We start from the raw sequence: 25,917 nt of genomic DNA on the forward strand, positions 1-25,917 counted from the left end.
TCCTGTTTGTTTATTTTTTTATTTTTTGGCATAAATCGCATTCATTCAACTTTGTTTCACTCTGTATTTTTTTCCCCCTACTCATCCACGCCCCCCAGAAAATGGTTCTATGTCCCTTCCACAGCCCCTGCCCCACAGTTTGAGTATCACTGCAGTAAAGTTATCCTGGAAGAAAGTACCAGGCTGAAACAATCCAAATTAAAGAGTCCAGTAGACAATGTTTCTTGATAAAGTCATCATTTACTCCAGCGTGTGTGTTTGTTCACCTCTCTGTGATGAACAGGGCGAGCAGACACTGGCATTCATCCTCACGATTCTGAAGCGGGGTGCTACTGCTAATACCAAGACATTTGTGTAGTCACAAAATACAACAAGATAAAGTGCAAAAGGCAAATATGACAATAAAATCACATATAATGGTAAAAACCAATAGTTTCACATTGAATTAATAAACATTTACTCACTGGTTTCAGGAACAGTGTCATACTCAATATGCTTTCCTAATAGTTTAAATACACCTCACAAGATGTGGGATACTTCTCTCATCAATAAAGATAACTTAAGGTAGTAATTATAATCATTTCTATACTTTAGTTTTTCACTTTACACTGACAAGTATCCTGTAAGAAAGGAATTAAAACAGTGGACATCTTGCCTGTAACTCACAGTGTTGATGAACCACACTCCCTCTGTGATGCATTCTTTTGAATTAATCACATTTTCACTTTCTGCAGCCCTGTGCAAATGTAAACACACATGCAAACCCACACAAACACACATATCATGTTCATAGTGATGCACATTAATACTGAACTGGTTCATCATTAAAAGTCTGTCATATTTACAGTGGTCTAGACGGCACCGTGCTGCCTGTACTTGCAAAGTTTCCTTTTTTGTTGAAAGGTAAGATGAGGGAAGACAGTGTCAGAGTCTGTGCTGTTCCCTCTTTCTCCTCTCCCTCATCTTCTTCTTCTTCTTTTTCTCAGTGCCAGTCATCTTCATCTGTTTCTTCTTTTACACGACTTCCTGTCACAGCTCAGTTTGATTTTTTCTCTCCATGAATCCATCTGTCGAAATGTTCATACTCAGTCTAGGTCCCCTTCTTTGACTCCCACTCCTGGAAACCATGACACAGCACAGAGTGAGGAAAACATTTCTAGCTGTCCTCATCTCACACACACATTACAGCAGGGTTTTGATTCCAAATATTTCATTTGGATAAAAGAGTATCATTTGAGTGATTTTTCTTAAAGGGCGTCAAAGGTTCAGTGTGTTGCCCAACAGACAGACGACTCACAAACTGACCCTACCTTTGCTTTCTGCATGACGTTCCCCTTGGAGGAGGCGTACAGAGACGGAGGGCGCTTGCGAAGCTCACTTGCTGAGTTGACCGGCACAGTCTCATTGTATACCTTCTCAACTTTGCTGCCCTGTGCCTGTGCACACAAACACAAATATCAGATATCACTCATTTAAAGAAATAGTTCTTAGATTTTGCAAAAATAAGTGTATTTCACTTGGACTATTTCTTGCCCAGGAGCACTGACTTCTTGGAGCAGGTTGCAAAAACTGGTCTTAACTGAGTCTGGCCCTAACTGGTCAGTCAGTCTTTGTTAAGACCAGTCTGTAGAAAAGACGACATGTTGGCTGTACCAACCAAACTTCAGCAAAGTCCAAACCATGCCCGGTCTTAGCGATGCACGTTCATGTAGCTGCCCAGCAACTCTGGCTCTTGGTTCTGACTATTGCCTTGCCATGTGCGTTACTAGGATACATTGTAGCTAATCATTTATCATTTGTGGCAATGTTGTTATGGAAGATTAGAGAGAGGAGAAGGAAATTTAAGTTTCAGAACTGTACAGGAGAGGCACGTCTGTGTTTGATTGACAGCAGCCTGAAAGGAAATAAAAAAACAAAAAAACTTGGCTGTAGCTTACAACTCAGAGACGGACAGTGTGCTGTTAGCAGTGATTTTAACAAGGAAGGACCACAGCAGCACGAACGGACCAAAGTGACATTTGCAGGATGGTTTATATGCAGCTGCTTTATCTTCTGCAGATGACCAGCTATCAGCAGTTTTCAGCAGTGAACGTTTGTGTTGTCACTTGTTCAACATGCTGAGGTGAAGAACAAGACATGCTCATGTTTGTAAGTTAGCTAGACAAAGGAAGACTTCAGCCAGAGGCCTTTTGTTTCCTGTCATTATGCCAGCTTTAGCTTTAGCTTTATAGTTAGCATACAGACACGGACATGGTATTGATCTTCTCAACTTACTCTCACCAAGAATAAGTTAATAAACATACTATATCCCTTATGCTGGGCAATATGGAGAAAATGAAATATCATATTTTTTTAACCAAATACCTCAATGTCTAGGCTATATTGCGATATACTGCTATGATATTTTAGGGCTGATTATTCATGCATTCACAAATTATTTACACAATAAGATTTGTGGATAAACAGTCTTTAGTAATGTGAATATATGATGTGGATGTAAGTCCAGAAAATTACATCACTTTACTGTAACTCGGCCTTTTAAACCAGGAAAAGACAACACTTGTGATATTATGACATCCAAAACCGAAGATGATATCTAGTCTCATATCGTAATGTCAATATAATATTGATATATTGTGCAGCCCTAATCCCTAAAATAAAATACAGTGAAGTAACAGCACCTTCTGAATCTAACATCTACCGAAGAAGTGGGCAAACATACAGCATTGAGGTAAATTCAATAAGACATAAAGTAAATGTGTCTAAAATGAAGTGGCCAGAGCTTGACAAATAACAGGATAGATTTCTAAAATAGTGACTTTCTCTTCACAGTTTATACTTTTCCAGCAGAATAATACAGAAGAGCGTCTCTGCTGCAGCTGCCCACCTTGACGCTGATCTTGGTGTCAGTGGGAGGACCCAGCGCTCCTCTTGCCAGCGATTTCTTCAGATTTTCTTTGACCTCTGTCAGTCTGAGCTCCAGCTCCACCCTCTCCTCCTCCTTCTGTTTACACAGCGTCTCCAACTTGGCTAACCGCTGTTCCACACCATGATCTGCACACACACACACACACACACACACACACACACACGTTAGTACTGCTACCAAGCTGAAGTCTAAACAGCGCTGTGTGTGATTTGTCTCTGACCTGTGACACCCTTCATTTCTTCCTTCACCTCCCTCTTCTCCCTGCGGAGGGAAATCAGTGTGTGTCTCAGCTCTTCCTTTTGCTTCTCCAGCTCCTCTTTCTGAGTCAGGTACCTCCTGGCATCCTCCTCTGCACGCGTCTTCCCATACCGTCCATACTGATTTACATCTACATGGAAAATATAAACATACAGAGCAGATTTATAGTGGGACAAAATGTCAGTGAGTTAGTTGAATATTCACTTTGAAAACTTTTACTTTTCACCGTAATCATTATCAGGAGAAGCCAGATGCAACATATCTAACATTTTTCAGCTGCATTTCCCATCATATCATTTTTATGTAGTCAGTCTAATCAATGATGAAATGAAAGGAGACTCACTGGAGGCATGTCTCTTGACAGCGGCCTGTTGTTCAGTTTTTTCAGAGTCCCTGCTGGAGAAGGAGGCATGACGTCTCACCTGTCCAGCTCTGCTCTCAATCTCTCCGTCCTGTGGGGGAAAAAAGTACATTTTTTAAACCTACAATATTTCCAGGGCCCTTTTTTAAATCAAAACTTCACAGCAAAAATCATAAAAGGAGATTTGTAGTCATAATTTAATCAAGTTTAATCCTGAACATCTATCGACAAATTCAAACATGCATTAGAGAAATAATAAGAGGGGAGGACTACCTCAGGCAGACGGTAAAGAGTCCCCCTAAGCAGACACAACTGGTTCAAAAACCTCTTTGTCTTACTGTCCATTAAAGCCCTCAACACCACCTAGGCTGAATAAGTATAATTGCATTTCTGTCTTGCTGTCCAGCAAAGTATTGTGTGACAGATGTGCATATTTCATGATGGGTATGTGAAATTGATGAATGAATGTATTTGTTGTTTTTTAATTGTTTTATTTTTACTGTATATGTATTGTTGTTTTTATTGTTTTTGTACTGCAGACACTGAAATCCAAGGCAAATTTCCCACTGGGAAGATAAAGTCTATCTAATCTAATCAAAGACTCAAGAAGCTTTAAAGCGTCTCCAAATGTCCTGATACCGTTAAATACTGGTTCATTTAATGTTTTCTCACCGCAACGCTTTCATAGACCTCATCATATGTTCTGGAGTCTGTCGAGGTACTGCTGGAGGAAGTAGCAGTAGTAGTGGCCCACCTGAGAGGAAAAAACAGAGAGACAGAGACAGATGTATTTCAGGATAAAAGTTCAAAATAAGAGACAAAAAACATGTGGAAACATGCAAACATATACAGCAGGAAGAGACTCACAGGAAGGAGTGTCTGGCAGCGTGCCGAATGTCGGTGAGCGTGTCCACGTCGATGTAGTCATAGTGCAGCTCTTCAGGGAGAGTGGTGCTGCCGGTCTCTGCAAACAACACACCCAACCAGCGGCCGAGATCCTCAGAGCTGCTGGCCTGATGGACACACACACATTCACAGCTACTTGGTTTCCAGAAAAAATGTAGGTGTGTCATGTCCGTGCATGTCTTAACTTTCTGATTCATCAATGTTAGGACATGAGTCATGAGAAGCAAACCAGTCTGCCTACATTACATCTCTATGTTGATAACGGTATATTTTACCTCTAAAGATGCCAGCTCGCTGCCCGCCTGCAGGATACAGAAGGAGAAGGGATGTTTGGGGCCGAGGCCTCCTGTCACCACCTCTGCACCTTTGAGCGGCACCACAATTACCGGTGGTCGCTGGTCCCCGGGGTCCTTCTGCAGGTATAAGTTTCCTCCTCGCACAACACACCAACGCTCCTTCCAAGAGCCGCTCAGACACACGCTAAGGAAGCCTGTGGAGAGAGAGAGAGGAGTGTGAAAGTGATGAGAAGACACAGACGTATCTGGTGGTTATATTCCTTTATTAAAGCGAATATATATATATATATATATATATATATATATATATATATATATATATATATATATATATATATATATATATATATATATATATATATATATATATATATATATAATTTTTAGCCTATTAATATGATGTTTACTGTGAGTTTGGTGTGTGGGTTTATTATATCTTTATTATTGTTTTTATGATGTTAACTCGGCACATGAAAAAAAGACGTCTGCTTTTCAGTGTGTTATTTATGAACTTATATACTGTATCACAACAACTCTGAAACATGTACAATAATTGTACAACGCCATGTTGTTTTTTTTTAAGAGTGGCTTTTCTCGCCTCTTTGGATTATATCAAGAACTTATTTCAAACCAAACTGATATAAAACTGATATTACTTTGGCAAATACTCTAATTATTAACCTGTCACTAAATACACAAACACAAAACTAAACAATCAGTCAGTCAGCCAAACAGTTTCTGGATCAGTATTTGTCCTCACCACAGCGTGGGTTATCATGGTGACCAGAAGCTGAGGGAGGCTCTCCTGGTAAAGGAGGTTTCCGTTTGGAGAAAGTGATGATCCGATTGATTTTCTTCCCCGCTGCTCGGCTCATGGACCCCGTCAGCTCCGAGAACGCTCCGCGCTTCCCCCTGTCTGAAAGCAAACATACCCCGGTCAAACTGTGCTGGACCTGACAATAAGGTCACTGAGCTGAGGTTAATGATATACAGTATTTAGGAGTGGAATTTTGTATAATTTTGAAAAAGAGATAAAGAGATAATGTTGCCTAATCACTATAGTATCTTACTTTCAATAATACTTTGTAATCCAAACAACACACTTTATCAATTACATGAAAACAAAAACCTGCAAGGAAATGAAGGACATTCTTGTGACACGTCCACCACATCAGTACTTATTCTACTTTTAGAATCCGATAATAATATACTGTATATAATTCCAGAAATGTCTTTTATTCATTCAGAGTATCCCTACAGAGTAATTGTGCATTCGTACTGCGTGCACCAGGTGCTGCAGCGCTCTGTCCGCCCCACTTCCTATGATGTCAGTGAGAGACAATCGCAGGAAGAGGACAGGAAGGATGTCATATCTGTTCACGCCTCACTTCCTGTCTCTCCTTCTCTCTCATGTCTCTTTAGGTTCAGAGCCGCTCGGACAGTAAACAGGTTGTTACAACAGTGAAACAACATGAGAGTGTTTGACCTATATTCTGACCCACCATCACGGATCCCCAGATTTATCCTTCCTGATTTTGTCGATGGATAAACAACAACGGTGTTTGTTCTTTTGATCAGAATCTAAGAAGGATGTGTGTGTGTGTGTGGGTGTGTGTGTGTGTGTGTGCTTAGTTGTGGGGACTTGAGTTTAAGACTGTGAGAGTGAGGACATTTTTGGAAAGTGAGGACATTTTGAGTTCACTTCCTCTGAGGACCATTTAAAGGGTCAAGACTCGGTTTAGGTATAGGTTAGGGTTAGGACCCGGAGCTACTTATACTAATATTAGCACTTTTGCAAAACAGTAATGCATTTTTAGCTTATAAGGTTTTAGTAACAACACTAACTGTTTTCAGTATTTTGTTTATCCTCGTTGATGCAGTTCAACAGCATTACAAACTACAACTTCCAAAATGACAATAAAGCTGAACAGATACCTCTCTAAATACAGTTTCAACAAAAACTGAATATTATAACCCTAATTTTTAAGAATATTCCCACCATCATCACCATATCAGAGGTCACTATGCAGGAATGGTTGGTTACTGTTTATAAACAGTATCGCCAGTAAAAGTGAAAACAATGCACTCTTGTTAGATAATTTTGCATTTTTTGTTGGGTTTTTTTTTTTTTTTCCTTTTTTGGCGCTGTTTCCACTATTTTGTAGCTTCCTTTTGGATGCATGCTGCTTACAGTCTGGCACCTGATCACTACCTTTTAAAAAAATGTAGACCGCACCTTTGTGCTGTGCCCAGGAATGTTTTGAACACAGCAAAATAAAAAGGGAAATAAGAAAATACAGGCAGAGGGCAGAGTGTCTGCAGAAAAATACACAGCCACACACTGAAATTGGGTCAGAAGTGGTGACTGAAACTTTTGGTATGTATCTATAAATTGTTTTTATTCAATCAAATGTGATTTAGGCTGCTGGCGAATCCCCACCCATCATTGACTGGTTTTGAGTGAAAGCTCGTGGGTAGCTAGCAGAGTAGGAGGTGTGTGTTTGGGTTACAGTTAGAAAACTTTGTTTATATCTTTGAGGTTGGGGTCTCATTTATTCATTTCACCCTTTTCCTCCTCTTCAAGGTTATTATAGTTAACTAAAAATAAAAAATAACCCCCCTGACAAACACCCTTTAATACAATTGAAAAAAAACTAAAGCTAATACTGAAACTACTAAAGACAAAACTAAAACTCAACATTTTTGATCAATAAAAACTAAACTGAAACTGAAACTAAGCTGGATTAAAAGCTAAAATTCAAAACCAAATAGAAATAAAAGCTGATGAAAAAAGCTGATGCTCCTTTTGATTTAACAGTGTGGGTGAAGGAGGTGGAGGTGAACAGTCCTAAAGCGCTTCCCCAAGACATGATGGAAAAATCATTATATATGTGTCAAAATTAAAGTAATCATTGTCCAATTTTGAATTTTAAACCACACCTTACATCAAATTTTACATGCAAACAATCACACACAGTCACAAATCTAATGTTAAATCTGTGTGACTATGATGATTTAATCTGTAAGAGTCTGCTGTGTCCATCACTAAAACAACAATTACAAAGAGTCAGTGATTTCAAAGTAATCAGAAATTACTAGTTACTAGAGGGTAAACCTACTCAGTGAGTCCATGGTGTCCCGTCCTTGTCCCTGTGCAGTGGAGTGGCTTTCTGCTGTTGGCCCGCTGTCTGAGTCGGATGCCTGCCGCTCACACTGCAGCACCTGGCGAAGACAACGCAGAAACCTTTATAACTTGTTTTTCCCCATTACAGAGACGAATGTTACATATTAAAACATATCTATCCTGTTTTAGCAAATACTTACGTTCTTTCACTGAGCAAAATCATGTTAACACAATGACACAGAAGTTTGTTGAAATGTGTTTTTTTGACTTTATGTATTTTTAAACCTACTCTGCCAACATCGGGTGTAACTGCCATGTCACCATGTATTCAGCTTGTTGGCTCTGCAGCTGTGAGCCAAAAGCTTGTATGAAGCTCTTTGAAAACTGGCCAGCTCAGCAACCACAATAATGTCACCTCACTCACGCTACTTTTAAGTTGGAGCCAAAGGAACAGTTGTGTCATGTGTGGGTGGAAAGAGGTGAAGTCAGCAACAGAAATTGAAATGTAAAAACTAGAGTACAGATTTAGAGTGAAATACACCTCAGTGAGTGAAGACGTAGATATTACAGTGAGACACAGAGAGAAACAACTGTAATACTGGTACAGAGAGCGCTTTTTCCGACAGAAAATTCAAGAAATCTGGGACTGGTTAATGGGCAAAGCTTGTGAACTGGAAAAACACAAAGAAAATACTGTAGATCAGGGATACGCAACTGGCTTTGTTTGGGGGTCACTTTTGCAAAATGACAGGAAGTCAGGGGCCAGCCACAGCAGCCCCATACATTTTTAGGACAAAACATTTCTTGGATTTTAGCACACTTCAAGGATTTTAAGATGTTTTTAGAATTTCAGGACATCTACAAGCTCTATTTTGATGTTGTTTTATGCACTCTGTCACCTTATGCATACTTAAACAATTCCCAGTGTGAATCCCTTTATTATTATTGCGAATTAGAAAATGGTCGGCAAGGGGGCGGGGCAGCCAACCTATTGGGGCCAATTGGTTGCTGTAGATAAACACTCAAAGACACCTGCAGGAACACATGCACACACCTTGTCAAGCTCCAACTTCCTCTGTATAATGGGAGAAGTGGACCCCTCCAGTCCCTCAGTGTTGCTACACTGGCTGCCGACATCCTGCACCACCTGGTACCAGAAAAGAAAAAACCTTCACTTCCAACACTTCCAACACCTTCACTCAGCCATATTCCCCCATGTACTCCCCCACTCTTGTCTGTCTCAGCACCAGCCCTCTACTATAGTGAATAAAGGTACCTTGAGCCACCGCTGGGCCTGCTCTTTACTCTGAACAGCCAGGACTAGAGCTTCGCCTCCAGGCAACGAGAAACGCAACTCATGTCTCTTTTTCCGGCCTTCCTTTGGGACGTAGATGACGTTGCACAGATTCAGCGGGAGCTCTGTGTGGGGAGTGCTCTCTTTGATGCTCTTAAAGCACTGTAAAAGACAGATAGTGAGATACTGTAAACCAAAGTCACAAAAACGTTTACTTGTATCATCTAATGTGATTTGATGCTAGCTCACTTAAAGTGTAACCTTTGAAAATGTTCTAGCAATGTCATTTAAAGGTTACCATCCCAGCAGAAAACCATGTTCTTTTACCTGAAACTAAGCAAAAGTGTTACCATAACTACTAGCATACCTTGCAGCATTTATCTTATTTCTAACCACGCATCATAATTTTTGCATTCCAATTGTTGAAACCTTTTTATTTTTTTCTGAGACATCTATATAAGACGTCTTTTTCAGCTCGGTCTCCTGTTGCAGACCGGCAGCACAGAGGATTTATACAATCAGCACAGTTTCAGTGTGGACACCCAAGGTTGGTGTCATCAATTCAGTATCTGACAAAATGTTTCTTAATCTCTTTCTGAGTTATGGTGCCCTATGGTCCTATGGTGACCTTTGACCTCTTGGATGTAAAATGACATCATTTCATAATTTTATCCAATAAGACATTTGTGTAAAATTTTGTCATAATTAGCATATGAATTGTTAACTTATGGCCAAAAGCATGTTTTGTGAGTTCACACGGACCTTTGAATATCAAGTCTAATCAGTTAATCATTAAGTCCAGGAGAAGTTTGCGCCAAATTTAAATAAATTCCCTCAAGGTGTTCCTGAGATATTGTGTTCATGAGAATGAGACAGACAAGGTCACAATGACCTTGACCTTTAACCTATGACCAACAAACTCTAATCAGTTCATTGTTGAGTCTACGTGGACGTTTGTGCGTGAAGGAACGTGAAGGACTTCCCTCATGACATTCTTGAGATATCGTGTTCACGAGAATGGGAGGGACAGACAGACAACCCGAAAACACGAAGGCTATCGCCGACATGGATGCATAAAAACCATGGAAACTAAGAATAATGTTCAAAGTCTTTGTCATGATGTCTACTCTTTAGTACTGACTTTATTGGATGTGTATACTTTTTCCCTTCAACATTTAACCCTAAATAACACCAGATGAAAATTAGATCCTTTAATATGAATGTCAAAACAAATACATAATCAGCTCTATGTACCTGAAGTTTATTGTCTCGAACTACGACAAGCTGTTTAGCCCATTGGCCGAAGCGTTTCTTTCTCAGCAGGAAGGCACAGATGCGGCAGTCTCTAACTGGTCCATCGGGACTCTCCTCAGCCGTCCATCTCTGAGGTTGCTCTCGCCCTTTGGCCTCTTCCTCTTCTTCTTCATAAGACTCGTAGGAGCTGCTCAGAGCATCGGAGTCGTTGTCTGAGCACCAAAAACAGCATAAATTATTGCTTTGCAGACAGACAGACAGTGTCTGGTTCATTCATGTATTCCATGTACTTCACTTCATGACACTTTCTCTCCTTTATAAACATTCATGTCTCATTACTGCAAATCACATAATCTGCTTCTTCTCTGGAGCCTTTGTGTTTTTTACCATTTTTTTTCCCTGTTAGAGTGTTTTTGTTCCCCTTATCGACTGTGAGGGCCAAAGGACAGGGGGATGTTGTGTGCTATAAAGCCCTCTGAGGCAAATTGTAATAATGGGCTTTAAATTGACTTGATAAGACCAGTATTTGTGTTTGTAAATTTGAATTGCTGGCACACTCACAGGAGTTTTTGGGAGGTCCATTAATCCTGGTGATGGGGTAGTTGTTGTCTGCATCTTCATAGTAGGCGTCCTCCACAGAGTTCCTGGAAGCTGCAGGAGAAAATCGCAGGAGTCGAGACGAGATAAACCTCTAATAATTCAGTTGTTTACAATCAGTAATGAGTGTGTAAATCTGTGTTTTTAAGTTTGTGTACTGAACTGTTCATGTTGGTGGTAAAGTACTGAGGGGTGGATCCAGGATCAAGAGGAACAGCCTCTTCATAGTAGTCATCGGGAAGTGGGGTCGTCGGAAGAGGAGGGGGCGTGTCGGTTGGTGTCTGAGGTGAAAATTAAACAAAAGTTTTGTTACGAGAATGACAGCAGCAGACAGATTGACAGGTAGATACTGTGGACAACTTACAGATTTATTAGGATGAGTCTTCTCCTCTTCTTCTTTGTGCTCTTTCTGCTCCACTGGAGATGCACTGAGCATGTGCAAATCACAGTCTGAAGGAGGATTAATGTCATCATAAATATCATGTATATATAGGTAAAATACATTTTATGATATTAGACATTTTGGATATGATGCAATATGATGACTGGAAATATACACTAATGATGATTTCATCTTGGGATCTCATAAGACTGAGCTGGAATTAAATATTTTATTTATTAACTTTTAGCAGGTCTATGTGTTGTATAAAAATTGTGAAAGTATCAAAAAGCTCAATCCCCAGATACTCCTGTTTAAAGCGCTACTAGAGTCATGCACCAGCTGAAATTAAGAGAGTGCAGATGTGGAAGACCCACAAACTCCCACAAACAGTCAGAGCAGACTGGACATTTTTGGGAGGGGAGCTTAAAAAAACAGGCTCTAAAACAGAGCGTTTCAGACAGAGGGTAATTACAGGTATATTCAGGCAGAAACTGTGAGGGAAAGGAAGTGTTTTCTGAACATTAAAGCATGTAAACATGTTCTATTAGAAACCCAAAATAAAAGTATAAACCTGAAAATTCGCATAATATGGGAGTATCCTGTAGATATCGTGATTGCATTCTCATGTGGGGCCCTTTGCTGATTTCCACCGCTAGTTTTAAGATCTACTCACCAAAATCCTCAAACAGAGACTCTACAAAGCTGGTGCCGTTACCATAGAGACAGCTGTTCATGTAGACGTCTGATCCATTGACTGTGGGAAAGATAGATTAGGGGTTAAAAATAGGATAAAAGTTAGGATTAGGACTGTGATGCATGCTAGGGTCAGGAGAGTCCAGATTACCAGAGTATACAGGGACACAGCAAATAGGCAAGTGAGTGCTCAGTGAGTGTCAGTACTGAACAATTTGTATTTTTAGACAAATAAATTGTATGGAGACCTGAGTCAGACAGTAAAGAAGCTCGGACTGGAGCTTGTAAATCTTTGTACCAGTGAAACAAAGATAACTGAAGTCATAAAATGTGTGTGAGTTTGCCAAACCTCCAAGACTTTCTGGAAGTGTTTTAAAACCAGTGTGAGAAATAAATCTCCAAAGCATTTGGCTGTAAAAAGCTGAGTTGAAGTGAAATATGCTGATGGATGTGCCGTGTAAAAATCTGGAGCTTGAGTGTGGGCAGGGCAGCCTGGGTCCATTCAAACAACTGTGAGGATGTGTCACTATCAGGATGTTTTGTTTTTCTCCTTTCTTTGACCTCTTCTCATTATCCTCTCTAAACTTTACATTTCATTATCCTCTTACCGCAATCCTTTTATCCTCTCCAACATCTCCAAGATAAACAAAGATCTACTGTAAAGACCTCAGTAAGACCTGATTTTCATTTGCATTTGTCTCTAAACGCAACACAATTACTGCACCGTATCTAACGCTGTGTTGTGCTGGCTCATGACAGGAAGGTCCCTGTCTGAATGAACACTGCTGTAGTGACCTTGAACAAATTGCTCAACTCTGTTAGATGGCTGCAAGAGTCACACTAAATTAATGTGAGGCAGGATGCAGCTGAAAGCCCGCAAGCATGGACGGTCACATTTCATCAGATAAATAACATCTCATTTGTAGTTGCGCCTCATTTAACAGTCTAATCTACTTTTCCCTGTTAGATGTTTGTTTGTCGTTAGATGACATAATGTACCTCTGATGTGTTAAACCTACAGTAGCTTGAAATTAACTACAACTTACTGAGGTGAGAAGATCTAATTCAGCCTCAGTGAAATAATAGAAATGCTTTTGGCAAAATGATTTAATGGTTTGGGACCAGTGTGTTTGATGATCTAAATGAATATGTGCATGTTGTTCTTTGTGCTCCTCAAGAATTAATAAAAGCTGTGTCCTGCCAGCTGTAACAATCACATCAGCAGGAGTTCATCAAAAATAAATATAACTGTTTGCAGTAAATTAATGAAGTTTAAAGTTTATTTGTTTTTTTTTTATTTACAGTAGTGCACCTATGGGCCCTGACACACAGAGCCCATGGTTGGCTGTGTCAGTGTCGGGCAGGGGTGTGTCTAAGGAGTGGCACGGGCCACACCTGAAATCTGATTGGCCAGCCCGGTGCCACCCCATTACGATTGGCTATCTGTCCAGTCAGTTTGAAATGTTTATCGGTGCAATTCAGTCGTAAACCTGAGAGGCAGTGATGTGCCAGAGTAGCGTTAAGCCTGACTAATTTTACATACAAATATATTGATACAACTGATTGGTAGGTCTATTTATCTTTAAACTATAAACATCAATGTATGAAACTACAATGTTAGTAATTAAAGGAGGTATAGGTAATGGGACAAAAATGGTTAATTAAGCTATGCCAATGCGTGTGCCCAGCACAGCGCTCATACTTTATGGCACCCCTACATAAGTCAGTGCCCTACTTGGGCCACCACAGTAAAAAAGAAAAATTTTGGACACTCCACTGACGTTAGGCCATTGGTGAGCATCTGTTGCCCTAGTTTTGGCAGTGTGTCCCACACCATTGGCACTAATCTGTACATGTAGGCTGTTTTTTTGGGAGATTCAGCATGTTGAATTGACATCGGAGCCCATCTGTGACAGAAACCACTCTGATTGGTAGCTCATCTCAGAGGATGAGAAAAAAAGCTGAAATGAGGAAACCAAACAAACAACTTAAGACAAAAGGGCATTAGACTTCAACAAACTTCATATTCGGTACGATTATTTCTTATCCAGTGACCTCTTTAGCAGAAACTTTTCATCATTATTTGTATTATTGCTTACTAGCGTGCAGTAAATATAGTTTGTTCTTGCTAATGTGCTCACTGACTAACCAGCAACTTGATTCAGTTCAGTGGGCCTTCTAGTTTCCCTTTTTGAATGATGAATACAGACTTCTGCCACCTGCTGGTATCAAGAGTAATTTCCTCTCATGCAGGCGCAGAACGTACGTGCTGTTGGTTGTAATCTTTGACGTGTATTCAAATGCAACTTTTTGCCCGAGACACAGACGACGTAAGAAGACACAAAAGTCAGCCCTCATTGCCATTCGTTCTTTGGTGTCAGTTTGGTGTGTCTGGGCCTTAATAATTACAATAAGGTAGGATATGTAGAAGTTATACTGACTGCCTCCTCCATCTTAGATGTAATTCTGTACCTGACAGCTGCATTGAGTCCAGGATGTTACGAATGGAGGCTATCTTGTCAGAAGTGGCAGGACTGACCATCTCGTGGTCAAGCATCTTCAGCAGAGAGCCGAGCTCATTCACAAGCCGCTCCATCACCACTGAAAAACACAAAAGAACATATTATTACAATGTTTGCAGAACGGCCATGAAATATTCTTTGGCATTGAACACCATCATAAAAGCCCCCTCTACAGACTCAACGTGGCTAAAATTATTATGCTATTACATCAACTGCATCAAATATCAATTTAACACATGCATGCAAGGCCATACAGGCAAGTGCCAGCAAAACTGGAGGTTCACGAGAGGCATGAAGTCAGTTTGGAACTCAGCTCACCGCCTGTTGCAACAGCTGACAGAGAGGAGGTATTTAACATCTGAACACATCGCCCTATTCATTTAGTCCTCCTCAGAGTCAGCCGTGTTGTGCATTAGAGAGTCCGTCCCTTTATCCCTATACTACGCCACCACAATGGATGTTCCTAACAACAAATTTCCCTGCCATTTAAATAGTTTAAACTAGTTGACTCATCTAACAGTACAAAAACACTCAGAAAACAGTCAATATTGAGCACAATTAAATTTATGAGGTTAATCCTTTGAACACTGAGCAAATAGGCTTGACTTATTTAGAAAACATTAGGGGGAAAAAATGATAAATTCTCTGCAAATTGCAAGAAATGTTAGATTTGGGAAATTATAAATAATTATTAATTAATTAAAAATACTATGGAAAAATTAAAAAAAAAACATATTTATATTAATAATTATAATATATATAAGTATTTATTTAAAAATTGGGTACATTTTCTAATAAAATTATCAAAGGACTTTTAATCATCTATCTACTTGTTTTTTTTAACACTCAATGTTTTTTTTTTGGTAATGTTCTTATTCTTTTTACAATTTTTTGAGCAATTTCTTTTAGAGTTGTTCATTGCCTTTTATCCATGTTTTGGAGGGAAATCAAGCCAATTTGCTTGGGTTTCAAAGGGTTAGACATTGTTCAAAAACATAATGTTTATAATTACAGTAATTTGAAATAGCTGTTCACATTTTTCAACTTCCAAATCGTATTTTAAATGCTGCTAAAATGTGTGGCACTTCACACCATGAATTATGGACGTTGCACATTATTATACAAAACATGACAACAACTCACTATGGAAACATACACAAATAACAAAATATTTATCTTTAGGAAAATAAATCTTTGCGAAACATGTCTTATAATTACAATGGCATTTTCATTAGATGATCCCAATTACACAAAAATAATTTTAATAATAAGTTTAAGCAAAACTAGCAACGTTTGACCAACGAGTCAAATAATCACGTGCATCCCAACTACCACAGATCAAATCCTACTTTTATTTTTCTACATTTCAAGCTTTCTTTGAAAAATGATTGTTTTCACGTTCAACGCTGACATCCTGTGTGTGTCCATGTGTGCATTTTGTTGACCTTGACATTGTTCCAAAAGCTCTGCCACACTCTCACACATCCTGCCTGCTCAGAGCCGACAGAGAGGACGAGGAGGGGGGAGAGTCAGAGAGAGAAAAGGAGGTGAGGAGGAGGGGGCAGGAAACTTCCTTCCCTAAAGGAAATGGAGCCAAAGAAAAGAAGAAAATCTGTTGTTCCACTACAGATAGAAAAGGATATGGTTACCAAACTGCCTGTCGCATTGAGTTAGTTCATTCAGTGACCATTTATTCATAGGAGATGTCTGAGAGGCAGACGTTTGACATGAGGGACATTAGTTTGAGTTAGACAGACAGCTCCAGTTCTTTAAAAGAATAACCGACTCGCCTTTAATTAAATACTGAACTCCACTATTGATATGATGAAGTATTATTGCTGCCATTAAGCTGATGGAGTGGATCATTCAGAGTGTAACAGCTGCTAACCCTAAAATTATTTCATTTGGGTTTCAGTGGAAAGTTTTACTGTCCCAGCATGGCCCACATGCTCTTTAAGTGGCTTTTCCACACCGCCAAGAAAAATATTTTGGGGAAACATTAAATCTTTGGTATTCTTGGCATTAAAATAGTAAAATATACAATGTAATTTCACCCAAAACACAAATAAGGTTGACAGGAAGTTCAAGGACACTTGAACACAGATGCTGGAATCTCAACATGGGACATAACACTGAGAAGTGTTTAAAGGGATAGTTCAGATTTTTTGGAGTGGAGATGTTTGAGGTACTTATCCATAGACAGTATAGAACAAATAGTAGGTGTTAGTCGGCACGCCCTCAATTTTGAGAAGCAGACTGAAGTCTGACATAGAAACTAAATAGTGTACTGCTATGAGGGGTCAGCGACAAAAATTTACTTTGGCCACCGAAAACAGTCCCACCTAAAAACAACAATATTAGTTTAAGTGTACGATATATTGAGAATATTTTCACTTTCTTTAGCTTAATGTCAGACAGTGATTTCCATCAGGAAAATGAAGCCGTTACATTTCTTTCTTCAAAGCCAGACTCCACAGAGAAAAACAGTGATTTAACGTTGCTGAACACAGGAGCTGCTGGTCTAATGCTGCCGCGGAAAGTTATCCTGTTTGCGTTATTTTGAGACTTTGGCGTTTTAAAGGGTTCGTTTGGAATCACCAAAGTCATACAAAAACAAAAACTAAATATCTAATTTAAGCAGCAGTAGATCAGCAGCTCCCGTGTCCAGCAAGCTATATTTACGTTTTTCCTCAATGGAGTCTGGTGACTGACGAGAACATAGATGGGAAACTGAAGCCTTTAAAGCCTTCCCCGTCAAAATGGGCTGTCTGACAAAAAAAAATTTAAAAAACCAGCAAAAATACTTAAAATACAGCATACACTGAAACTATATATTGTATATATTTTGTTGTTGAACCCTCCACAGTAGTACATTGCTTAGTATCCATGTCAGATTCCAGCCTGCTTCTCCGAGCTGGGGGCGTGTTGACTGACATCTACTGTGTGTAATACCCTGACCATTGATAAGTACCCAACACAACCCCATTTAAAAAAAATCTGAACTATCCTTTTAAGCATCTATGCAGTAGACAGAAAGGAATCTACCTCCTTTATAAATCTTCTCAAGGAATGAAATGGAAATGAAGCCCCTTTGGCCTCTTGTCCTTCTTGAAGTCTGAATAAACTCTAAAAGCACTACACCAAGTGTTTCATTTCATTTTTATCAAAAACGACTTTTCTAATGTGTCATACAGTAGCTAGAAAAACTGACTATATCCTCAGAGGTGACTAATAAGATGTTAAAATGAGTATTAAAAAAACAACAACCTTAAAATAAAACAAACTTTCTAGCAGCAAATAAATACAGATGCTTAAGGATAAAATTTTGAGAAAAATGTGCATTTTTTTTTAAATATCTGGTACAAAAGTGAAGTCAGAATAAGTTCAAAACAGCCTCTCTTTCTCTCAGACTCAGTGAGGACACAGAGAGTGAGTGAAAAGCCCTCTCTCTCCCATAGCTTCTTCCCTCGGCCTCCCCCTGTCTGACAATACTCTATTGTCTCCACACGGGCCAAAATTAGACGACCACAATGCTCCGCAAGACCAGAGCAAACAATACAACGTCAGAAACTCAGACAAAAAAACAAAACAGGAACCAACACACATAGTCAAAGAGGGGCGTGGTGCAACACAGCTGCATCGCTTCGATCCGTGGGCACTCAGGGTTAAAGGATAGATCTCCAGCAGCTGTGTGTATGCGTGTGTGTGTATGTGTGCGTAGTATTTCTCGGCCAGCAGCTGTGGTTTCCTGTCTTAGCTGTCGACAGAAGCGTCTCTCCACTCCTTCCTGATCTCGACTCTCTCCTCCATCCCGCTGCGAGTCTCACCTCCTGTCTCGTCCTCCCACTTTCCCCTTCTCTCTCTCTTTTTCCACTTCCCTCCATCCTGCCGTTTGTCATTTGGTCCTTTGTTACCTTACACTCTCCCTCCATCTCTGTTTGCACTTTTTCTGTCACTATCCTCAGTTTATTCCCCATCTATCGAATAAGCATTTAAAGAAGTTTCTCCATTGATCTGTTGTGCTTTGCTTGTCTAGGAAATGTTGCAACACAGGCTGAAAAAAACCCAAAATTCAATGTAATCAATCTGAGTGTAAACAAAGCAGCAGTGCGCTGATGGAGTCTCGGACAGGGCCTTTGGTCTATTTTCTCTTTCTTTACGTCTAACTATACACAGTCAAGGCCGTCCACTCGTTTGCTGTCTCTCTCTCCCTCCTTCACGTCTGTGGACATCTATCTCCCTCTCGGGGGGACCGGAGGGTTCAGAGGCTGAGAATCAGCTGTTCTGGAGGCTTGTGGTCGGTCTCACCCACAGAGGGATCTTTGTAACCCCCCATTCCACACACACATGCTCAAACACACACACACACACGGCACAGATTTCCTCCTTGAATTCACTTATGCACTTTCCCTTAACTAACAGGGAGAACGAACACACACACACACACACACACAATTAATTTGTATCTTAAGCAGAAATATCATCATATACAGGGGAAATACTGTCACAAGAGCAGTCTGGAGAATATGTTTGTGTCTTTTACCCACATTTTTGTGCGTGTTTGTGCAGACAGGCAGTCATGAGACCTGGGCCATGCGACTCTCATTTGAACTGATTTATCGTGTTTGGTTGCAACGCAGAACAAAACAACTACTACGACTCACTGCTGCTGCTGTTTATCCCACCGCATAATGCTTATGGGCGGCGGGGTGAAAGAGGAAAGATACTTTTCTCCTCCTAAGGCTTTAACTCCCATCTATTACACGTCTAACCCATCAATCACACCACTTCAAGGCTAACCTCCTCCCTGACTTGCCTCTCCCATCCAAACTATCCCTCCTTTTTGTTTTCTTTCCTTTCAGAGTGGGAAGAAATTATGAGTGCAGTGAACTGAATTGTTGTTTCCATGATTCATGTTGCCTGAGACACATGATTATCTGTAACAGGAACATTTAAGTTGTACTTGTGTGACACAAGCATGAGTTTTAATGCCTTTTTCAAGTTAAAGCTGCTGTTTCGCACTCCAGCAGGCGCCCTCTTCCTGCCTCCCCCACACTCCCACAGGCTGAGGTCCCTCCAGAGCCTACATTCACTCTTCCACTCCTTTCTTTCTCTCCCTCCTCCCTCTCTGATCCTTCCCTTTTAACTCCTTTCCCCTCCATCCCATCTCCAGACACCCATCCTCTTCAGACAGAGGTCAGAGTTCAAGTCTTGGCAACCCCAGCCAGCTCCCTCTCAGACAAAAGTCTACTTCAGAGATTCAGCGTCCAGTAATTCATATTTTCGTGACAACAGAGGATGGTGTCACTGCTCGCTCGGGGTTAGCATTCAGTCCGACGCTTTAAAAAGTCCCCTCCAAAAGACCAAGATCTTTAAAAAGAAACAGCTGGGGGAAAATAGTCTCTTTTTCACATTCTTTCAGTGTCTTATCACTTTCCTCAGACAGTAAATGGTGAGGAGCCACAGGAAACAGATGACACTGGCGCAGACACTGTGGCACAGCATGAGTCTGATTTGAAACACAGACTGTTGGGCTGCGGTTTCACCAGGTAAGGAGCAGTTCAGACGTCGACCATGGGGAAGCCGCACACCTTAAAAAAAACCTTTTGACACATGCTGATGTGAAAAAGAATCGCCTCTCTGCCAGCTGAAGGAAAACTTTGATATTTGGAAACTGAGCTCTCTTGCTGAGAGTCTGATGAAGGAATCAATACAATGTTCATGTCTTTGAGGGCTCGGTGTCATTTATATGTTAGAACAAACTATTTCAGGCCAAACTTTCCCTCTAAAGTTTACATGTCCCTGTGATCCGGGAATATTGATGAGCACGGGGGGAACTGCGATGCTGACACTCCATGTGAATGGAAAAACACAGTTGAGTAAAATGCCAACAGGTATGCAGGTATGTAGTGCAGAGATACTTTCAAGTGTTTTAATTACATCTCAGCACACTGACATGCGATCTCAGTCGAGTATACTTCGCTCACCTACGCCACAGCAAAGGCTGTATGAACTGTAGCTGCTGTTTTGGGCCAATCACACATCAGATTAAAATGAAGAATGCTTGCAGTGATTTTCTGCGAGCAAAAAATGATACAAATAGTCATTTTTTTGAGGATCTGGGTACTAAAAGGATCAAATGCAGGTATCATTTGACTGTTTGGGTACTATGTGGCACTGGGTTATTTCTGCCAATAACTATCTTGACTGAACTTTATGAAGTACCAATACCCTAATGTCTCGACACCAAATACAAAGCTGGTCACCAAAAGATGGTTAGATTAGCTTAGCACAAAGACTGGAAAACAGCTCACCTTGCTCTGTCCAAAAGGTTACAAAATCCACCTCCCAGCACCTCTTAAGCTCACTGATTAACACATTGTATCTCATTTATCTCATTTACACAGACTTTGAAACCACTTTTACATTGTGGCCAAACTGGGTAACTACAAGTTCCAGGTCTGTCATGTGATGCAATTAGGCCCCCAAAATATATATTTTCCCACTGACTTAACTGGTTAAGAGTTGACTGAAAACCAGTTCATACATTTACACTATCTGGATTTGATCCATTCAGTCCGATAACATTGCAAATGTCTAGACGACCTGCGTGATTAAGTTATTTTATCCCCATTCAGGTTATCAGAGGGCATAAGTTAGCTGCTTGGCCGGGAAAGTGTCTAGTGCTAGATAAGAAGCAAGCATAAGATCTGGGACACTTTATACCAAGGAGGTCAAACTTTTTTGGCATCCGAGCAGCTTTCATAGGAATGAACTGGGCCCCACCTCCAACACCAGTTCTTTTATTTCCCCTGATTTAAGTTGGTGTGCTAAGCGAAGCTAAGCTAAATGGCTTGTGGTGGTAACTTTATGTTTAGCTTACAGACAAGAGAGTAGTATCAATCATGTCACCCAACTCTGCAGCGAATATGAATATTTCCCAAAATAAAGTTTTCCTTTAAGACTGCAGTGATGCTTTTGACTTCAGCGTTAAATCTAGTGGCTCCATGTCATGTGAAACTGTTGCTTGTGTTAAAACCACTGCAAAACAACCCAACTCTACAGCTCAAAGCAGCTTTTCAAGTCTTCAAAAGAATAGTTCGACATTTGGGAGTAAACATGTTAAAAGTTTCAGTTTTGATTAAAGATTTATTAAAAGGCACTTAAATGAAGTTATGTGTTGGCATTTGTTACACCAATTTCTACATTTCAACAGAAATATATTCATCATTATTATCCAAAGATCTGTTATCGGTCTCATATCAGTGCTTAAGTAATAATCGGTATCGGCCCTGAAAAACCAATATCAGTCCGCCCAAGTTTTTTGTGACAGGTGTGATATAATGGTGATGATGATAACTGAGCAAAATATGATCTAGTGTTTTCCCTGTTTTGCAACAGACAGACTGTTATCACCACATCAGCTTAGTTTCCACCTACGCCTCACCAACATGTGTGACAAGCACAGACCTGCTGCTTTGGGAATCTCTGTCCCAGCAGTACGGCTCACTCTGGGCTTAAAGAGGCAAAGTAATTTCCCTGTTCCTTTGAAATATGACTTAAAATTAAATCAAGAGAGAGTTCTGGATTGTGTGCCTCTGAACGAGAGAGATAAGAGGGGGTTGGGTGGAGGATCGCTGGGTGAGGAGGAGGAAAAGGGAAAAGGAAATGTAAGGGAACCATGGTTGGGGTCAAGGCTTGTGACACTCGTTAAACTGAGGACGTTACCCCCTGTAGCTCTGACGTAACAGAAGTTATTCTACAACTTCAATCTGTACAAATGTCGCCCATTTGTTGCAGCTCTTAACACCATTATCAATTATTACCATTTTTTTATCCAGTAAGACACACTTCGTATTATCACTATTATCATAAAATAGAGGTATTTGTCACGGTTTTATTTTGTTATCATGTGTGGTTTTAATGTTTCAACTTAGCTTTTATTTACATTTACATTTACATTTACATTTGTGTGCAGCTGTCAGCCTCAAAGTAACCTAACATAATTTTTTAAAAAGTTTTTTTTCTAGACTGTACAGTTGCACAGGTGTTTGGCGACAAACCACTTTAGTTACATTGTATAAGCTGTTTGTGTTTTAGAGGCCTTTTTTATGAAAGACATTTTGACAGGTCGCAGGTGTAAATAACACTTTTAACGATGGCTGATCAATGATCAGGCTGTCAGGGTCCAGGTGTTGTGATTGCTGGCTCAGTGTCACACTGCCATGACTTACTGGGACACTTTAATAAAACAGCATCCGTTAACTGTTATTTACAAAACCTGTGCTTCTCCTGAGAGAAGTAAAAAAGTCTGCTGTGGCTGATGTAACATCGGTAGTGAGCTGTGGTGGAAGAAGTACTCAGATATTTTAATTAATTAAAAGCTGTAAAGCACAAGTATAAAAATAGTCTGTTATGAGTCAACGTCCTGCATTCAAAAAGTTACTTACTTAACATCAAAATATACTTTAAGTAGCAGAAGTGCTAACTGCATAATGTCCACTGGCGCATTACTGGATTATAATTATTGCATGCATTAATGTTATCGTCACTTAAATGTTACAGCTGGTGAATTTGGAGCTACATAGACTATTTAGTGCCTGACAGTTTTATCTACAACATATATCGTGATTTATAAGCTGATTTATATTTTGCATTGATAATTTAAATCTGGAAGGAAATTAAAAACTAAATCACGTAAAAAGTACAATATTTCCCTCTGAAAGTGCAATACTTGAGTAAATGTACTTAGTAGAAGATGCTGTAACACAGCACCAGCAGAGCACCACTTAGAAAAATGCCATAATTTATATTATTATCATCATCCCTATCATCACATGATAATTATGATTACATAGCTATAGAAGAGCAGACCTTACGCTGTTAATTAAAATAAGTCTGGATCTAGGGCTTTCAACAGTGTCAGTAGCTGAATTTCTTTTTTTTCTTTCTAAAATTGGGATAAACTTTCTTTTACCTTAATTTTTTTATTCGTCTTTTTTGAGAAAAATGACGTCATTTTTAGTCTATATTCATATAATGAGCCTCAATTACCCACAGGCAGTGGTGCAATACGACAAAGTAAAAGTACTTTGTAAGAGTACAAAGATTGTTTTGTGTATCTGTACTTTACTTGAGTTTTTATATTTCTCTCATCTTTCATTTTTACTACATTTTCTAAATAAATTGTGTATTTTTATGCCACTAAATTTCCCCAAAGCATCTTACTTACTACAAAATAGGGACAGAAAAGAGGAGGGGACAGACAATGAATGAAAAGGAGGGACAGAAAAACTGTATTTTGTTCTTTAAATCTTTGAAGTTGTAAAGATGTAGCCTAATGTACACTCCACTTTTAAGGTGGTTTACGTTACAAAGAATAAACTTTGAACACATGCTTTTGTATTCCCAGTGTTTACATTCAATACATAAGTACATGTAATATCATAACACTACTTTCGATATTAAGTACAGTAAATATGGGATAGATGTGGGACTTTGGACTTTCACTCAAGGAATATTTTAACAGATGATTTTAATTTCTACAAAAGTAATTTTCTCAAAAGAAATCTGTATTTTTTTCTCAAGTAGGGCTTTCTGATACTTCATCCACCACTGCCCATAAACTAGAGAGGTGTTTTAACAGAGCATGAATAAATGCTTCACAAATGGTCATTGTATCCCTTTGGATAATCGCTTGTGATCCTCGTTTGCCAGATTTTCAGTTCAGGCCGCTGCTTCATCACCTGGTGTCACATAATGCAGCCCGCTGTTTGCAGCACTGTCGCCTGGAGGAGCAGACAGAGACAGAGCAGCCATTCAGCTGCTGCAGCTTCACTTCCAGCGGCGCTGCTGCTTCCAACGAGGCACTTCTCTGTTGGTATCAGATTGCATCACACACTACCTGAGTGAGGATTTACCTCACACACACTCTCTCTCACACACACACACACACACTCACAGCGCTCCAACCGGCGTGTAGGAGGTATGACATCACTCTCCCGTTACTCCAGCAGCAGTCTACCAGGAGCAGGGCGCGAGGCTGTTTGGATAAACTGGTGGTGATCCCCTAAGACTTGTTTAACCCTTTGCAATTGGCTTGATTTCTTTAATAACATTGGAGTTGGGCAATGACCAACTTGACAAAAAGAAAAAAAAAAGTCACTCAAAAAAAATCCGAAAATTAGCACAAAAAAGACAAGAAAGACTAAGGAAATGCCCTGACAAAAAGTGATACATTAAAAATAAACTTTGTTTGGCAACACATTTTGAATTGCTCATATAATTTTAATCATAAATATAGTGTCTGGATATTTCCCTCTTTTTTTTGGATAATTTTCTGACATTTCTCTCTCCTTTTTACAGCATTGATTTTCTTGTCACCTATTACCAATTTCTTGCTCGCTCGACATTGCCCTTTCCCGTGTTTTTTAAGAGAATTTAACCTTTTTAAAAGGTTTAGCTTGCCTACTTAAAGGCATCTGAATGTAAAACAAGAAAAACGGATGTCCATCCAGGTTTCAAAGGGTTAAATGAGAACTTAAATAAAAAGTTGTACCCCTTTTGTTTTTGAAGTGTTAACGTGTATCCTATGTTTCTGACGAGCTTAATTAAACGGTAGAGTAAATAACATTTTAGTGTCGCCTGTTTATCCTGTTTTGAATTGTCTCGCGCGGTCGTGACCGTTTATCTCCTCAGAAATGAGCTCAAATGTGCATTTGTGCCTTCATGGTTATGGAGGCTTCTCCAAGGAGTTAAAACACAAGTTACTGTAGCTCTTTTGTGAAGAGTAACATGACATTCAAAGACAGTCTGGTACGTTTTACTCACCACTTTGTCGTTTGGACTCCATGCCGTTTGACATTATTTGAAAGTCCGAGCGCTTATTTCCGGTAGTAACCCCTCGGCCGTTTCATTCAAAAGTTACGGTTGTGAACATGTGAGGCGTGTTGAGCTGCAAACACAGCCCAGCTCTGTCAGCCTCCGGGCGGCCGAGTGAGTCAGAGTGGCCGCTACAGTTTACGGTGTGACTCCGCAGCCGCTGGTTCATCAGCCGCGGCTGCGCGGGGTCCTAGTGCCAGTCAGAGCAGCTCTGCTCCACACTGGGTTTTTTAGGCTACTATACATTTTAAACACATGACTGCTAAGAGACACTTATTGAAACCACACTATTTTTGGACATTTTATCCCCAATATGTTATTCATGAGTGTTTTTCTTGTGGCAGAACAGTGGCGTGTCTAAAGTTTTTATGTCAGGTGGCCCAAGTGGGGCACTGACAGTGTTGCCAGATGTACAATCAT

At 39.9% G+C, this 25,917-nt stretch overlaps 1 protein-coding gene across 1 annotated transcript; it reads right to left on the reverse strand.

The window, feature by feature from the left end:
• Positions 1-25,632, reverse strand: LOC121952955 (actin filament-associated protein 1-like 1). The gene is made up of 19 exons (XM_042499841.2): positions 25,447-25,632; positions 14,567-14,695; positions 12,075-12,155; positions 11,384-11,469; positions 11,183-11,300; positions 10,984-11,073; positions 10,423-10,634; positions 9,151-9,330; positions 8,929-9,021; positions 7,870-7,972; positions 5,511-5,666; positions 4,730-4,944; positions 4,416-4,561; positions 4,221-4,302; positions 3,531-3,639; positions 3,150-3,317; positions 2,888-3,054; positions 1,311-1,436; positions 1-1,117 (listed from the first exon to the last, which is right to left on the reverse strand). Exons 1-19 carry the CDS (start codon positions 25,478-25,480, stop codon positions 1,091-1,093), a joined length of 2,322 nt encoding a protein of 773 aa, XP_042355775.1. The 5' UTR covers positions 25,481-25,632; the 3' UTR covers positions 1-1,090.
• Between the last annotated feature and the right edge of the window lie 285 nt (positions 25,633-25,917).

This window comes from Plectropomus leopardus, chromosome 15 (assembly GCF_026936395.1).
Source record: "Plectropomus leopardus strain MGB_pleo_1.0 chromosome 15, ASM2693639v1, whole genome shotgun sequence".
NCBI classification, from domain to species: Eukaryota; Metazoa; Chordata; class Actinopteri; order Perciformes; family Serranidae; genus Plectropomus; species Plectropomus leopardus.